The sequence below is a fragment of the Benincasa hispida genome, chromosome 1 (assembly GCF_009727055.1).
Source record: "Benincasa hispida cultivar B227 chromosome 1, ASM972705v1, whole genome shotgun sequence".
In the NCBI taxonomy this organism is placed as follows: Eukaryota; Viridiplantae; Streptophyta; class Magnoliopsida; order Cucurbitales; family Cucurbitaceae; genus Benincasa; species Benincasa hispida.
In genome coordinates, this window is record NC_052349.1 from 67,364,240 (window position 1) to 67,382,848 (window position 18,609).

Sequence of the window (18,609 nt, forward strand, 5' to 3'; positions counted from 1 at the left end):
CGAGTAAAATGGCAGTAGAACTAAATTCTAAGTTGCAATTTACGAAAATTAACAAGTTTATGAAGATTTTTTTGGTTTACATTTAGGGGGCAGATTAGTAGTAATTAAATTGAGGTAAAAATTGTAACACATATTTTAGTACCCAAATTGATGTAATCGGGTTATTAAAATTTCAGACCTCCAAATGGAACAATCAAAATTGAATTAGCTGAATATAACTGGAGGGTTGACTTAGCCAAAAAATTTCAAAACGAATAAAACACAACATGAGGAAAGTAGGTTATATTAAAATTTTAGTCATGTTTGAGTCTATTTTTCCTATCAACTTTTGAAGTTACAAATTTAGTTGATGCACTTTTGAATTTTTTAAAAATTCATAAGATTTTCTATGCACAATATTGAAAGTATAGAGTTTTATTAAATACAAGATTTATATTTAAATTCTATAGATCAATTAATTTTTTTAAAACAGTTGAATATATCATAAGACTTATTAAGCATTATTTAAAAGTTTAGGAACTTATTAAATAAAAATTTGAAAGCATAGAGACTCATCAGATGCTTTTAAAAGTATTTAGGACCAAATAGATACAAATCTCAAACTTTAGGTATTAATTTCTGATTTAACTCATTAGGAAATTATAAGGTTAAAATACTATTTTGGTCCATGTATTTTTAGTTCCTTCCAATTTAGCCTATGTAATTTCAAATTTTCTTCTACTTTATCCTTAATTGTGTATCAATAAGTATACTGATATACTTTATATTTAGAATATCAATCAACTGATATACTTTATTTTTTGTATATAAAAAATGCATGAGCACTTGTTGACAAATTTAACCATTACATGTTGATATGATGTACTAGAAAAATAATACTTTGAAACAAATGAATAAGAATTCAAAATAACAAATGCATAAGCATTGTTGACTAATAAGTTTGGTATAATGAATGGTAAATTTGGTATTTCAATTGTATAACTAGTCGATCTACCAATATAAAGTATATCAAATATATTACTAAAACGAAAATCAGCTCCAATATATATATTTTTTTTTTTTTTTTTTTTTTCCTCTTTTGCTATATTTTGTAAATTCGATACTTTAACAATTTTTAGAATTTTTTTCCTTTGTTGTTACTGCAACTATCCTAATAAAATACCCAACATAGTCTAGATTGCACTTAGGCCATGTTTACTTCTCCGTAAACGAAATCAATTAATGGAAATAAGAAAAGTGGAGCCCATTTAAATAGTTTCATTGTTATTTATTAATATTCTATAATAATAACAAACTGTGGGTCTCACAAAAAGATCTGTAATCCACATCCATAATTCGATTGTGAAGGTGATGGTACCCAATCCAATTACGTTTGAGAATTACGTGGGATCCATTAGTTTTTTGTAGGAGCATTTTAAAGATTTTCTAGATTTGCCCTCACGTGTCATCAACTAATATTTCAACCGTTAGAATTGGTAACAGTAGCCATGGCCTAAATGGTCGTATATCGTTTTTAGTGAGATTATAGATATCAATTTTACGATTTGGTCTAAGCAATAGTAACAAATGATAACTGAAAAAATTAAGTGAATCTGAATATGTTTTTCTTCAATGTTATAACATATTGAATAACAAGATGACTAACAAAGTAAATAGTATAAAAGAATAAACAGAGACTGATAACCCAATTCAGTGTAAAGCCACCTATCTCTAGGAGAGGGGGGTAGTGTGTCCAGTGGAAAGAAACTTCACTCATGAAAAAGTTTAGTAATTACAACACAGCCTACAATGACTCGCGAATAGCAACTCTTAGTTTCCTCCTAAACTTGAGGTCCTCTCACTTCCACAAATATAATATACTTTTCACTTAGCAAGAGTCTGAGATTCCTTCAAACTAGCTTAATTTGACTCTTCTTAAGTATGAGCTTCTCTCACACAAGAATGAAGAAAATAACACAACTTAGGTCCCCTTTAAGTACAAACATACTCTTGAACATTCTAGTGTGAAACAAACCATACAATATCTCATAGCTTAGTCTAGATGATAATAGACTACAAGCTCTAACCACATGATTAACAATGGAGCTACAAACTTTCATGAAAATAAATAAGGAAAGATATTTCTAAACGAAGACCGACTATTATGGAGCATGTTGCTTGACACAAGGTAGAACATTTTGCCCATGAAAAAGATATTCGTGTAATCATCTATATTTGAAAATATTAGTGACATTTTGCTATATTTGAAAAATATGTTTTGTAATTTTATCATATAAATCAATTTCTCAAAGATATTCGTGTAATCATCTATATTTCATTTTTGGTCAACAACACCAATAAATTTTTTCTTATGATTGTATGTAGTAAACACGATCAAAAGAGTTTCATTCCTGACAATTTTGATTATAGGTTAGTAAATTTTTTTTTTTTTCGAGGAATTTGTGTACAACTTTTGGGTGAGGGAAAAGAAACGAGAGGTAACTGTCAGCAACGGAAAATGGAGGCAAATATCATTGACTTCTTTCTTCACTACAACACACTACTTCAAAACTTATCTTCTTCTCTCACTGACAAACAAACATTTTGAACTCTTGTTTCAGGGTTGTTATGGAACAGAAGCAGAAGATATTACATCAATTCAAATCCCAATCCCGTCTCCCCAACTTCGCTATTCCAATCCGCTACGATCTTCATCTCAAAACCCATCTCTCAGCCTGCACTTTCTCAGGAATTGTACAGATTACTCTCACCATTCTTCACGATACCAAGTTCATCGTCTTGAATGCTTTGGAGCTCGACGTTCATGGAGTTTCCTACTCCAACTCCAACACCCAGGTTATTTAACCCTTCCATTTCCTACTATTCTGTTCTAACTAGGCCCACTTTTGCTGTTTTATTTTTTTGGCCTTAATCGATTTGCAGAAATATAAGCCTTCCGATGTTATTCTGGATGAGGAAGATGAGATACTTGTTTTGGTGTTTGATGATATGCTTCGCGTTGGGGAAGGAATTTTGGAGATTGAGTTTTCTGCTCCTCTCAACAGCCATTTAAAGGGATTCTACAAATGGTTTTTTCCCGGCCCTCTGTCTTGGATCTGATTCACTTTTTCTTAATATTATTATTATCGCAATCTTAGAGTTGAAAGAATCATCTGCTGATGCTTGATTTTGAATATACATGCATCCTTCAATTATAAATTTGTTTTCCCTTATGCTGATTCAATTCTTGGTCAAATACTAGAGTAGACCATCAATGTTTTAAAAGGTTAAATCGACTTTGAGGCTCTTCTTCTTTAAGAGGTGAGGTGTAAGCTTCAAGGCGAAGTGACGCATAAGCCTTAAATAGTGAATTAAAAATATTTTATAATTTCTGAATTTGTATGACCTATGCTTAAACATGATAGTCATGTAAAAAAGAAAAGAGAGCGAGAAAATCACTACCACAAATTTCACTTAATCAAAAATTCTAAAAGAATATCTTTATCGTCACAATTATTATCATTAATAGAATTGATTTACACTATAAATTTTTGCCTTCAATTTTTTTTGAAGTGTTAATAGAAAAAGTAATATTGATTCAAATCGTCACAATTCAAACCTTCATAATTTTAAATAATTATTCACTATTACTTTTCTAATCATTATAAGAGGCGTAGAGATTTAAAGTTTCAGTGCCTTTTCAAAAGGCATAAACCTCTTATGGTTGAACAAAGATGCAAGTCTTGAGGCTAAAATTTAGAGTTTTGCCTCAAGGAGAGCTTTAAGGCGTAAGCCTCAATAACTTTTTAAAACATTAAGAGCAACACCTTCTGTCCAATATATGTTTGAAAATAAACAGTGCCTTTGTACTTTTGATCTTTCCCAGCACTTATGTTGATGGAGGTGTGAAGAAGAATATGGCAGTTACTCAGTTTGAAGCAGTGGACGCACGGCGGTGTTTTCCATGTTGGGATGAACCTGCCTTGAAGGTTTCTTTATAAATTGGATATACTGAACTCGATTTGAAATCTTTCTATTTATGGGTTTCTTATGAATTTCAATTCTTTTCTTTGTTTGAATTCTTAAGTAAGGGTATCCTGGCTTTTTAATTTTGCTTTGTCTTACCATGATTAGGCGAGCTTCAAAATTACATTAGATGTACCAAAAGAGTTGATGGCACTATCCAACATGCCTGTTTTGGAGGAAAAGGTCAATGGGGACATTAAGACTGTTTATTTTGAGGAATCTCCATATATGTCAACCTATGTGGTGGCTTTTGTGATTGGTTTGTTTGATTATATTGAAGAAACCACGGCAGAAGGTCTGTTATGCCTTGAGGCTTTATTTTTCCTTGTTGTAACAATCTGAGGTTAGTTCAGATTTTGTTATATAAATGTTAAACCATTCGTCCAGGGATAAAGGTTCGTGTATACTGTCCTTTGGGAAAGAGGGAGGAAGGGAGGTATTCCCTAAATCTTGCTATCAAGGTCCTCGATTATTTTGCGAAGTAAGGATGCTACCAACAGACATTGTTTCCTTAATTCCTTTCTCTGTCTAGTATATGTCACCATATAATTAGTTATACTATGCTCTTAGCAATTTATTGACAGATTACTCGCCATTCTCAAACTTATCTCCACTTGAGAGGTAATAAATTCTACAATAGAATTGCCTGCCTAAATCCGTTTTGCATTTAATGACTGATTCAAACAAGCTAGTGTTAAAATGTAAATTTTGCATCTTTGGATATCAATATAACTCTTTGTTCTCTACCCCACATAGCATTTTGGTCTAGAACCAACCCCCATTCTACATTATATCTTAGTTTTTAGTGATCTCTGGTTGTAATTATAAAACTATTAGGTACTTCTCAATGAGTTATCCGCTTCCTAAACTCGATATGGTTGCTGTTCCTGAATTTTGTGGTGGGGCTATGGAGAATAATGGTTTGATCATATATCGTGAAAACTTAATGCTCTGTGATGCCTTGCATTCTAGTGCCGAAAACAAGCAAGTTGTAAGTTTGCGGATATCTATCTGAATACGTTTTAGATTTTTGGCCTACTAGCATTCTTCATTGTTTTCATATGAAACTTTCTGAAGTAAAAAATATCACATTCATCTCACCTACACAAATGCTTGAATTGTAAAGTAAAATACAGCGAGTAACACTAAAGCAATAATCTTGTTCTTATCAGCTCGGTATATGTGTGGCACATGAAGTGGCACACCATTGGTTCGGAAATCTGGTCACTATGGCTTGGTGGAGTGATTTATGGCTGAACGAGGGGTTTGCTACATGGGTAATTTGAGCTTTCTACGTACTTACAAGCTTACATTGTAATATAAAATATTTTGTATATCATCATCCTCATCTATGATATTCGACTCGTAGGTAAGCTATATGGCAATTGATACATTGTTTCCTGAATGGAAAATGTGGACACAATTTCTCCAACAGACTGCTAGCGGCCTAGTTATTGATGCATTGGAAGAATCTCATCCAATTGAAGTGAGTAAAAGATCTATCTTAGCTGTCCTCATCCATCACATTTAAAAAGATTATTCTCAGTGGTTTTATAGAATGAAATTTGACATACTTTTACCTAATGGTCGCTAGCTGGTATTTTCTTTCGATGAGATTTTAGTTAAAAGGGAAGTAGAGCTGAAAGCAATGTCTAATGAATTGGCAATACAGATGGAGATACACCCTGCTCGTTCAATTGATGACAAATTTGATGCTATAAGCTATAAGAAAGGATCTACGATAATTCGGATGTTACAGATATACCTTGGAGATGACAAATTTCAAGTCAGTGATGAGTTCACATTCAAATTTTCTTTTTAATTTTGACGTGATCCTTACCTTGAGGAACAAGTCACAATCATGACCTGCTATTTTCATCTGCACTCTACACTGAAATGACCAGCTATATAAATTGTTATGATTATTCGTCAAGATCTAATATAATCTTAAAGATTGATTATCTAAATTCTTCATTCAAGATCTTATATATTATTAAAGAATATTCCCCACTATAATTCATTTTGGTATTTCTTGTGTGCGAGATTTCAGGACCAATTTTCCTTAATTAGTGACTTTCACAAGTTTGTTTCTTTGACGTGTGATTTTGTGAAACAGAAAGCTCTGAGTGAGTACATAGAGAGATACGCTTGGAAAAATGCAAAAACGGATGATTTATGGGCTGTCATTTCCGAGGAATCTGGTACCCAAATAAACTCAATGATGAACACCTGGACAAAACAGATGGGATATCCTGTTATCTCTGTGAAGTCCAGAGATAATACAGTGGAATTTGAGCAGGTATTAAAACTGATATTGATTAAAAGGAAAAGTAGCTTGGATTCTTCAATGGAGTTTGATTTTTAGTGCTTTTTATGTGTGTGTGTAAGTTAGAAGCTTGACACCGTTCTGCATTTTGCAGTCACATTTCTTGTTGTCTGGTCAGCATTCTGATAGCCAATGGATCATCCCAATCACCTTGTCAGTTGGTTCATACAACAAACAGAAGAACTTCCTTCTGGAAACAAAGTTTCATGAGGTCGATATATCAAAAGATTTTGCTGGTGCTAATACCACTACAACCACTGAAACAATACCAAACTTAGAGGATGGAAATTTTTGGATCAAAGTTAACATAAGCCAGAGTGGTTTTTATAGGGTAAAATATGATGATAAGCTTGCATCTCAATTGAGGAAGGCAATAGAAAACAACGTACTGTCAGAAACAGATAAATTTGGTCAGTGACAGAGAACCATGCTGCATTTACAAGTTCCACAGTTTTTTATTTATTAAGAGAAGCGTTATAGATCTTGAGATTCTACCTTTTTCATTTATCTGAGAACTTTATATTTAAATACTCACAAAGTTAGTTAAACAATTGAATTATGTTGCAGGCATCTTAGATGATGCATATGCACTTTGTCAGGCTGGTCAACAATCATTATCATCCGTGCTTTCGTTAATTGATGTGTACAGGAAAGAGCTCGACTGCATTGTGACTTCAAGGCTCATTCATGTGAGGAATAAGATATGATCATGTCTTTAAAATTGTATCTTGCAGTTGCAGGCAACTATTTTTGCTCGCATTGACTTCTCAAATTTTTTTGTTTCAGGTCTGTAATGCCATCGTAAACATTGCAACTGAAGCCATTCCTGATTTAGTTTTTGAACTGAAGCAATTTTTCATCAATGTCCTCCAGTTCCCTGCCACGTAAGAACTCTCTTCTGAGGGTGCTGCGAAGCCTTGCTTTATGCTTCATTTAGATGACTGAAACTCCCTTTTAATTTTTATTTTTTTTTTAATGGTCGGATCAAATGTCTCATTATCTAGCCAAACCAGTATATTAGGCCCTGTTCAATTTTATTCATCATCAAAATTATACAACCAGATTATTGCATTGTCAACAATGATGGTTGTTGATGTCAAAATTTAGATGGGAAAAATGCATCTGACCTTCTCGTGACATCGTAAATAAAAGAGGTAACCGTGTAACAAGTAGAAAGTTTGAGTATTAGAATGAACTTACTTCCTTTGGACCTATCTTGATGTATTTATAGGTGTTGTTGACCTAGAAACCCTCCCCTTAGGATTTCTGAGTTGCTTTAGATTTCTCCTTTGACTTATTGGGCTAGGGCCTACGAGGGACGAGCACCTCACTTCAGTTATATTTTGGGCCTACAAAGATCTCTTGGGCTGGGGCATGCAGAGGTATTCTGTGAGGTCGGCCTCGGCCTACTGGCTTGGGCCAAGGCCCAAGTCAAACACTTCTCCTTGGTCCATTTTGGTCCTAAGTTGTCACCCTCTATTCAAATCATGCTATCTTCTCAACTTTGTTGCTCGTGTTCTCGCCAAATGTCGTTTGTGCCATTTGGTCCAAAATCATCCATAATAATAGTATTTGCTGCAGAAAATTAGGTTGGGAACCAATACCTGATGAGGACCATTCCAGTGCTATACTGAGAGGAAGACTTTACCGGGCGCTAGCCTCATTTGATGATGATAAAACTCACGAGGAAGCAATGCAATGTTTTCAAGCTTATATGAGAGATAGAAAGACCACTCTTCTTTCAGCTGACACGAAGATGGTAACAACCATTCATTGTGTCAAGATTTTTTTCTCTCCATTTGGAGATCTTTAGCAATCACAAATTCGGGGATGTTGTTTTAGGCTGCTTATTTGGCTGTGATAAGGAAAGCCACCGTTTCAAATAGGTATGGATTTGAATCCATTTTGCAACTCTACAGAGAAGCTGATGCTGCTGAAGATAGAGAAGATATTTTGCGTAAGTTTCGTACAATCCTTCAGAAGCTTATGATAATATAATTGTTGACAGGCACTGTCCTCTGTCCACATTACTAAAATTTTCCATCCTATTCAGGAATTTTATCTGCTTGTCCAGACCCAGATTTACTTGTGGAAGCACTGGACTTTTTAGTGTCCGATGAGGTATTGCCAACCTTAATCTGTAAGATCCTTCGATACAAAAGTCACATTCATAACTTCTAGAACTTTCACTTCTCTTGTCATCATTAGGTTCGAGAGCAAGACATTGTCTATGGGCTTGCGGGAATAAGCTTTCAGGGTCGTCACAGAGCATGGAAATGGTTTAAGGTATGCTATTCCCCAGTTGTAAAGATTTATCCATCACTCTTTGCTTCATCCATATCAAAAGTGCAGTAAAAATTGCAATTGTGATAACATTGTGGTCCCCAATCCTTGCCCTGCCCCAAAAAGATGCAAACCTCTCGATATAATTAAATTTACCATAACCCATCAGACATCAACTTAACATAGTATTAGATCGGGAGGTCATATGTTCATATCCCTATAATATCATTTCATTTCCAATTAGTATTGATTTCTACTTGTTAGGTCTTCTACATTCTTGCTAGATAAGAAAAGCTGAATCTGCATAGGTCTAAGACTAGAAAGATTTTTCCCCCAAAGGTTTCACATGCATACATGTATACGTATACAATTTTCTTCTTCTGACTTTCCGTATCGCTGATTTTCAACAACAGAGAACAGATTCTCTTTCTTGAGTTTCATAGTGATGTATACTTGCTCAAAAATGCAGGAGAATTGGGACCCCATCTTTAACAAATATGGAGCTAATTTTTTGTTAACTAACTTCGTCCGTGACCTCATCACTCCGGTAAGCTATTAAACTATTCTGAATAACTCAGAAGGCACAGAGCATATCAGTAAAACAAATTTAACAGTGTGTTGTCGAAGTTCCAACTTTTTTATTTGAGTTCATTCATTAGGAAGTGAGAAATTGAACCAGAAATATTTAGAATGATAATTGGTTCTTATCCACTAGATAAGCTATATTCGGATTGGTAACTTCAAACAATAGTTTTTCTCTGTAAATTATTATTTAAGAAGCAAGGGTATGGATACGAGATACGCACACAATAAACCACTGACATGGTGACATGTCATCTTTTAAAAATTTAGGACACGAACACGCTAAGGACATACTTATTAAAACATGCATTTTAAACATACATTTTGAAAAAATATATCATTTTTAAACAAGAAGGAAAAAAGTCAATGAGTTTATTTATTTCTATGATTAAATTAAAATTTTATTATTTTTGTCATATGTGTGTTGACTTAGTATATATAAGAACTAAGAAGTATTTGATGTATGTCTACCAAATGATGTTGGTCCTATTTTGACTTTGTACAACTAGTAGTGTCTAACATATCTATTGCACTAATAAGTGTTTGATACATGTCCAACAAGTGTCGAAGTGTTCAAGTATCGGACATGTATCGGACACGAACACGCTAACCAAACTAAAGTGTTTATGGTTCTTGTTTTGGGATTTTTTGGGGGTCACATTTGCATTCCCCACTTGTCAGTTTTGCAGCAATGAGGAAGCAGACGAAATAGAAGCGTTTTTCGCTACTCACCCACACGAAAAGGTTGCTATGGATCTAAAGCAAAGCCTGGAGCAAGTACGCATCAAGGCGAGGTGGGTTGAGTTCATTAAGCAAGATCATTCTCTACCTGATCTCATTAACAAACTTGCTGCCAAAGGTTAATCTTGAACAATCTACTCACTCTTCAGTTCATTACTCATCTAAAAATTAAACTAAAGGAGTTAAATATTCATACGAACTTATCGAATATATAGGATCATGGACTGAAATTTAAGTTGTGGAAGTATTGGAATGTTGACTTGTAAATAGAAATAAAAGAACCGTCAACTGTATGATTCATAAAGTATCTCTCTGGTAATAGTTTGATTGATATATTTTATAGGTAAAAGTTTTCATTTTAGTTTTTAATATGAGATTGGGAATTGAACTTTTGATCTTATGGGATATAGTACGTGTCAATTATCAGTGGGTGAACTCACTTTGGCAAATGTTTATATAAAGGTTAAATGTGTGGGAATTAATTGTTTGGAATAATAAATGTATGCATTTAGATAGGTAGGATAGTTAACATGAAAGGTTAGATTTTTATGTTAGAGGTTTAACCCATGAAAATATAATTCAAATTAATAAATTTAATAAAAATATTTGTATTAGATATTTAATAATAATAAAAGATAGTAGGTCTTTTTTAGTACAAGGATAGTGTAGGAATTTGAATCTCCAATCCAGGTGAAAGAACACCTGCTCATAAATAAATAGCAACTAAAGCAACTAAAATTAATTTATAAATTAACAGTGAATTATAAGAATATTTTTCTCTCATCTTTTCTATGCATTTTTCAAGAATAAAAATCTCATAATTCATGGTAATTTCAAGAATAATGTTAGGGGTTGTTTGGGACATGATATAGGATGTGGGGAGTTCTGATGTCTGGAGAATTTTGATCAAGTATGAACGATTGTTCATGCATGGAGATGATATACGATACATGAAAGGAAAATGATGGTGAGATACAAAACAGTTCCGAAAATAGGCCCACAAATAATTAAAATCGATGAGACAGTATAATGAGCCTCCAAACAATGATATAGGATGTGGGGATATACCATCTTATGTTGGCCCTCCAAATAGCCCTTCGTGATATATTCTGGTTTCTCTATTTTTCAAAAGATTTATGTTGGTTCTTGTATTTTTAAAAGTTCATATTGGTCTCTATACTTTTAAAAAGTCATCATTTTGATACCTTAAAAATGAAATTAAAAAATAAAATATATGGACTAAATGACCACCTTTTCAAAATACAAGGACATAAATGAATATTGTGAAATTATAATGATTCAAATAAACCAAAATTTAAAATATGAGGATCAAAATGAATATTTTGAAAGTACAAGAATTAAAATATACTAAAGCCAAAAATACAAAGATGAAAATAATATTTAAATCTTTTATCTTCCAACAATAATTTTCCAATTTAGATTTTAAAAGGTGAATATCCATAGAACAAACATTGGCCTTCTATGCTCAAATTTATCTCAAAACATGTTAAGAATGGGCCTAACTAGTTAATTGTGTTCTATATAATGTAGGATAAATTATTCATAATTCAATTAATAAAATCTATTAACATTGGAAAATTGTCAAAAATAATACGTTTAGGTTTTTACTTTACAAAAAATTAGCATACTTTTTGAAAACTCATAAAAATAGTTTTTCTTGGTCCATCTCAGATCGACCAACGAGAAGTAGCTAAAAATCAACTTCTTCTTAGTTATCGATTATTTTGGGTTTTCTCGATACATCTTGCATGATTACACATCGAGATTTGCTAATCTTTTTTTATGTAATCTTCTCAAATCTTATACCAAATCTTATATTATTTTCAAAATTTCTCCAAAGTCGGTTATGTTTACTAAATATTATATCAAACTATTTCGTAATTTGTCAAATCTTTAATGTATCTTATGTTTTCACAATGATATGAATTCCCAAAATTCCAAATGGGTCTTCCAATTATCAAAATAGATTTTCCAAATTGATTCAACATTTTTAAATTTTGGGAAAGATCAAATTTTTCAAAAAATTGGGTAAGATTTGGGATATATGTAGAATCTCGGGGTTAATCATGTTCGAGATTCCAACGAGTAAACTCAAATATATGAATTCCAGTGTTAAATATATAGAATCTCAGTGTTATTTTACTTAGGATTAACACTCAGATGCACATAATCTTATGGTCGATAAATTGAAAAAAAGTGATTTTTTTAACTAAAACCTTGTGGTCGATCTCGTTCGAGATGAACCGAGAAAAATTATTTTTACGAGTTTTTAAAAAAGATGCTAAATTTGTGAGATAAACATTTAAACGTGCTATCTTTGACCATTTGCCATTAACATTATACATGTTTGAACTTTCATTTCCATTGTTGAACTAAAAAATAATGAAAATAATTAGGAAATGAATTATATATTAATCATTAATAAACAAACAAATAAATAAAAGGGATTTCTACAAAGCCATTAAAAATAGGTCCATATTACGATAAAGTCTTGAACCTTTCATTTTTTATGAAAAAGACCTATTGGCCTTCCTATTTTCATTAATACCACTTGCTATTTACAATTTAACCCTCACTTATAAATATAGCCCTCACTTACGTTATATATNCTCACTTACGTTATATATATATATATATATATATATATATAATTCTCTCCCTCATGCATTTCTTTCTTTCCCACGCACACTCTCTCTCCTCCATGTAGGTATTCTCTCCCTCAATGCTTCAAGACATTCCTCCTCCCTCTCTTTTCTCCTTTTCCCTCCTTCTCTTTTCTCCTTCCAGCGTGTAAGTTGCATCCAGCGACGAGATGAGCACGGGACGACAAGAACAACGATGGCGGACTTGAAAAAGACAAATGACAATAGCGGCCTTGGAGCAAATGGACGACAACGGACTTGGAGCAGACGAACGGCGGATCCGATTCAACTTTTTTATTTTTTTTTCCTATTTTTAATATATATTGTGATATATATGTACTTTTTTTCAGCTTTGGTAGGAAATTTGATATATACTGTGGTATATGTATTAGTTTATTTAATATAAACGAGAATGTTTTTTTTTTTAATTTAGATTTCATGTATTATGATACATACAAATTTTAACTATTGTGATTTCTGACTACCTAAATGGTATATATGATATATATTTTTGTGGTGTAAATAAAATTTATGAAGATTTATATATTGGGTATATTTCATATATTGATTTATACTGTGATTTATGTAGAACATTAAGTCAATCTCTTATTTATAAATTGTAGTATATTTCATATATTTGTTAGAATATTTTCAAATACCTAACAAAATGTTCTAAGGTTTATTTAAAATAACCATGAATCTGTCAAAATATTCCAATAAGTTGATACATGAAAACCAATGAAGATAGAAAATAAAATTTCATTAAGTGCATTTTTTTCCAAATTGAAAAATGGAAAAAAAAATTACAATAAATGCATTTTCTCTCTTCAATTGATAAATAAGAAAAATTATATTAAATACATTTTTTTTATTTTCTCTCTTCTCATTAAGTGGCTTCGAAAATAGTGAAATATATACAAAAATCAGATATAAATAAATGAAAAATGATACAATTGTCCTAAAAAGACCTCCTTAAAAAAAATCAAAATTCAAGATATTTATGAAATACTAACTTTTCTTAAACCCCTAAATAAAATTTTTGGGCCGAGCAACTTACTATTCTGGGCCCATACGGCCCAAAATGGATGTCTTCGTCTTCCTCTGCCTTTCCTTGATCGAGTTCATCCTCTCCAATTTCAAACCCTCTCTGAATCTCTCAATGAAACTATCAGCTTTACTGTTTACATCTGGAATCCCACGAATTTCCGTAATCGTTCTCTCTGCATTTTCGTTTCTTGTTGAATCCCCTTTCATTACAATCTGCAATTCCGCCGCCGTCGACGGCGGTTGCTCACCGGTGCTATTTTGGGTTCTCACACCAATGAGTTTTTGCGGCGGAGATTCTGGTGGCGCTGGGAAATCTCTATTTATTTCGCCGATTATACTTGAAGTTTGGTAGTGATGAACCGCCACTGACGGCGGTGGCGCTGGTGGCGGAGGTAAAGGTCGATTGTACCGATGTTGTGGAGTAAGAAATTCTTTGAAATTCTCAACACCCTTTTTCCATTTCTTCATCTTCTTCTTCTTGTTGTTCCTCTTTGTTTCTTTACTCTCAACCTCTCTCTGTTTCTCGTTTTCGTTCATTTCACCTTCCAATGCCTGAAAATTCAGTCCGAGCAATTCAGGTTCAAAATTTTCATCCTCTTCATTGTTTCTCTCTACTTCTGCTTCAACCACCGCACCTGGCGGCGGAATTATCACCGGCGGCGAAGAAGGCTGAGGTGGTGCTGTCATTAATGGCGGAACAGAGAACTGATGCAGAGCCGAAAACGAAGAGGAAATTTCTTCATCATAAACAGAAAATGTAGCTCTAGAAGCTCTTTTGGAAACAAACCCATCATCAAAATCCTTCAAATTTCGACAATGCTGAAGAGAATCTGAACTTAGAGATTGGTAATTGGTCATATAACTACTGCCGGAGAAGAGGTTCCAGTATTCAACGCCGGGGACCTCCGGTAGATGATGGAGAAGAATCTGGTCCGTCCGATCTGAATAACCATTCCATTGATTTGGGGTTGAAGGATTTGACTTGTGGGTTTGTTCTGAATCATTTGAAGTAACAATAGCGCTGTAAATTTCTTCTTGTGTGTTTTCGCCATTGTTTTTGCTGAGAAGCCCACAGGCAATGGCGAAGAGGACCAAAGCAAGACTGACGAAGTCCATGCTTTTCCATGGAGATTGAGGCTTAAAGAAATGGAAACTGAAACTGTAAAATGGAGAAATTAAGATAACGAAGATGAAACAGAGAGAAATGATGAGGAAGAGTATTGCAAAGGCATTGAAATTGAGGGATTGAAATGGTGTAGTACGGCGGAGGTAGCGGTTGTCGGAAGTTGGTTCCGACCGGTGTGGCGGCGGAATGTCCATTTTGGTTTGTAGCCTCTTTTTTTTCTAATGGGGGAAGAAGTGTTTTTGTGTTGCCACTTGCCACAGTGTGGAGAGAATAGAGCCATATAAATCATATCCATATTTTATTTATTTATTTTTATAGTGAGTGCAATTTGTAAAATGTAAATGTAAAATATGAATTGTAATCTCCACCATAATAAATAAATACAATATGTGTTACTTAAAACCCACGTACACATATATTATCAGGTAATGATAAGATATTTGTAGTTAGAATCCTCTCGGCTTTCGGTATTAAAAAATATCTAATTCTTATTATTATTATTATAAGGATCTCTTTTACTTTTGTCCACTCTTCGTTCACACGGTTCTTGAAGTAGACGAGGAAGGGTGAGCAATACGTACCTAGAATCTTTTGTCACATAAGAAGTAAGTATAGTTCACTAGATCTACTAAATGTACTCTCAATAAAAATTGTGTGAGTGTACAATTATGCTTCGTCATAGAATAAATCTAGTATTTATTTTTTTTCAATTTATCTCACTTTACATATCTAACCTTTGTGATTTTTAATTCAGTATTTAGATTAAAGATTCAAGTATCATAGCCTCCATGCTTCAACCACTCAAACTATACTCAATTTAAATATCTAGTATATTTTACAAGGGAACTTATCATCTCCACTATTGTCCACACATTTGCCTAAAGTTATACTTTCTTTTTTTTTTTAATCTTTTAACTTCTAGTTATTTACTGTCAAAGTGAGCTTGGCCCAATTGTATTGGTATGCACTAATTCCTTAGAGTAATGTATAAAAAATCGTTGAATGGAAAAAATGTAATAGTGACTGCGACACCCGCTTGAATTAAGTCCGACAAAATGACATATAGACATGTCAACTTTTCAACCAGCATTCTACCAATTTTTTATTTTTTTACACCAAGAGCATTTTTGACATGTCAATTTTTCGATCAACATTCTAACAATTTTTTTATTTTTTACTTTAAGTGCAGTTTTGAAACCTAAAATGAAAGGTCTAAAGTAAAGTTGCAACTTTTGAAATGATAATGATATTTCTTAAACACCAAACAAAATGAGTAGTTTTATGATTTAGCCTTAACGTTATCTTGCTTAGTAGTTAACATATGCAATCTTCTCTATAAACTATAAGTCTGCGAACGAAATATAGATATGAAACTAGGGTTTAGGGTTTAGGGGAACTTTGTTTAAAAAATATTCATTTAACTTTCAAAAGGTTTATTAATCTCCTTAAACTTTAAAAATAATTAAAAAAAAAAAAAATTGAAAGATACTCTCACAATTAATTTTGGGATGTAAAGAGTTCGTACTTTGTTTTAAAAATACCTATGAACTTAAAGTTTCAGTAATATCCTTAAACTTTCAAAAATTATGACATGTTTTATTTTATTATTATTATTTTTTTTTTTTGTAAGGTTAAGGATGTTAATGTAGTGGCTTTTAAACGTTAGAGGTATTTTTAAAATGAGAGACTAATGGTTCCTTTTATGCTTACAATATTGATATTTTTAACATTTTCTTAAGTTCCAAGGGTATTATGAAAATCTTTGAAAGTTCATGGGCATTTGTAACCAAAATTCAAACAATGTCCATATAGAGCTAACAATATGAGACTGTTTGTTACACAAATATTGTTATGGGATTTCAGATATTTAATATCTATATTTGTTTCACATGATTTCACCTTTTAAAACCCATAATATTATTACTAACTTTAAAGTACATATGGCATGAGATTTTTAGTGCCTCCATAGTTGTGAGATTTTTATACCTAGGAGATGAATAAAGTCCGATTAATTAATAAATTAATATCAATTAATTATATTTATTTATTAAATGTAAATATATTATTTAGACTTAATAATTTTTTAATTAATACATTTATCATAATATCTTAATTATTTAATATAAAATTTAATATTAATTATTAATATTCTAATGAATTAACATTTATTTAATTATTTTATTAATTAATAAAAAAAATTTAAGTAATGTTTAATTAAATCTATTCTTGATATTTTAAATGATTTTAATGAATCAATATAAAAATATATTAAATAACTAAAATTAATTATCAATTATTTTACTTGTCACTTATATTTGATAAAAATAATTATTTCGTTTTAGTTTCTATATACAAAAATGGTAATCAAACACATTGATTTAACTTCCCTACATTAATTATCATGCAAATCCAAACATTTAAAAATTTTAAATTTTAGATATTTAATATCTATATCCACAGAAACAATAGTTTTAGGTCCAAACAGCCGCTAAGAATATTTTTTAACGTTTGCTTTAAAAAGTTTAATTATATTAATTGAAACTTTTAAAACTCTATAGTTTTGTATTCCAAAGTTGGAATATTTTCTATAATTTGTCAATTTTTGCAAAAAATGTTGTTTTATTTATCAATCTTTTTTCTTTCAAGTATAAGAACAAAGTCTATATATATTATATATATTATATTTTAAAAAAAAAAAAAAAAAAAAAAAAAAGTTAAATAGTTGCTAGCAAGAAATAAAAAGTTAAATAGTAAGTATTACAATTTATTGGTAATGGAACTTTATGTGTTACTTGAATCGTTAATAGAATAATTGGGTGCACTGTCTCTGTGTATCTCATTCAATCACAAAAGAAAGAATTTATAAAATACATCGATGCAGCGAAAAATGAGATTTAAGTTAAATTCATGGCTAAGCAAGGTAAATCCATCCCTTAAAGATGAGAGAACTCTCACAAAGAACTAAATGTTCTATATTCAAATGGATGATCGAAAACCAAATATTCTATATTAAAATGGATGATCAGAATCTCTCTATTGCAAACCCTAAATGGTTGTCTACAGCCTTACATGAAAATAAATAATTAATCAATTAATTATAAAATATTAATTTATCTAAATTAACAATTAAACAAATATCAAATTTAATTATACTAATCACTCTATAATTATCCTCAAAATCACACATGCGCACACACATGACTATTTTTTTTTAAAAAAAAAAAAAAAAAAAAAAAAAAAAAATCCATCATGTGATAACTTAAGATTGAACGCTTGAATGTATAGCACAAAAATTGGTGTAGTTCAGAATAGATATAGGTATTATTCTTGCCAATATATATTATAGTTTAATTAAGAGCATATGTTAGAATGAGATTAGAAAAAGTATCCCAATTAGATGAGATGAGTTGTGAAAGGAAAGGCAGAAGAGATTTTATATGTTGTTGTGTCAATACTCATAAAGAACTGGAGACAGCACGGTCCATGTTTGGTGGGATATGATTCCAACCTCATGTGACTACTGGATTCTCACTGCATACATTACTTTAATTCACCTCTTTATTTCTTTTTTTAACTTCTAATTACTATTTTCATTATTAACTTTAAATTGATACCATTTAAGTCTTGTTTGATAACTATTTCGTTTCTTATTTTTTGTTTTTAAGAATTAATTTTATTTCCTCCTTCTTTCTTATAATTATTTGCATATTTTTTTATGATTTGCACTAGTTGAATTCTTAGCTAAATTTCAAAAACAAAAACAGGTTTTTAAAAACTACTTTGTTTAGCTTTCAAATTTTGATTTGGTTTTTTAGATCATTGGTAAAATTTGACAA

The 18,609-nt window shown here is 31.6% G+C and overlaps 2 protein-coding genes across 7 annotated transcripts; one reads left to right on the plus strand and one right to left on the minus strand.

Moving 5' to 3' along the window:
- The first annotated feature begins 2,533 nt into the window (after window positions 1-2,533).
- LOC120084370 (aminopeptidase M1-like) lies at window positions 2,534-10,306 on the plus strand. Of its 6 annotated transcripts, none has more exons than XM_039040164.1 (20): window positions 2,535-2,835; window positions 2,923-3,068; window positions 3,866-3,968; window positions 4,114-4,300; window positions 4,393-4,486; window positions 4,576-4,626; window positions 4,843-4,996; window positions 5,178-5,282; window positions 5,375-5,491; window positions 5,678-5,791; window positions 6,122-6,304; window positions 6,426-6,741; window positions 6,899-7,020; window positions 7,118-7,215; window positions 7,901-8,090; window positions 8,174-8,288; window positions 8,385-8,452; window positions 8,540-8,617; window positions 9,084-9,161; window positions 9,878-10,306. In XM_039040164.1, exons 1-20 carry the CDS (start codon window positions 2,608-2,610, stop codon window positions 10,058-10,060), a joined length of 2,730 nt encoding a protein of 909 aa, XP_038896092.1. In that variant the 5' UTR covers window positions 2,535-2,607; the 3' UTR covers window positions 10,061-10,306. The 6 variants fall into 6 exon arrangements, with proteins under 6 accessions (XP_038896116.1, XP_038896092.1, XP_038896093.1 ...); XM_039040165.1 differs by having other exon boundaries at window positions 2,536-2,835; window positions 7,913-8,090; XM_039040188.1 differs by lacking the exon at window positions 5,678-5,791 and having other exon boundaries at window positions 2,534-2,835.
- Window positions 10,307-13,358: 3,052 nt separating this feature from the next.
- On the minus strand, window positions 13,359-15,154 carry LOC120086670. Its single transcript, XM_039043423.1, has one exon. It carries the CDS (start codon window positions 14,965-14,967, stop codon window positions 13,657-13,659), a length of 1,311 nt encoding a protein of 436 aa, XP_038899351.1. The 5' UTR covers window positions 14,968-15,154; the 3' UTR covers window positions 13,359-13,656.
- Between the last annotated feature and the right edge of the window lie 3,455 nt (window positions 15,155-18,609).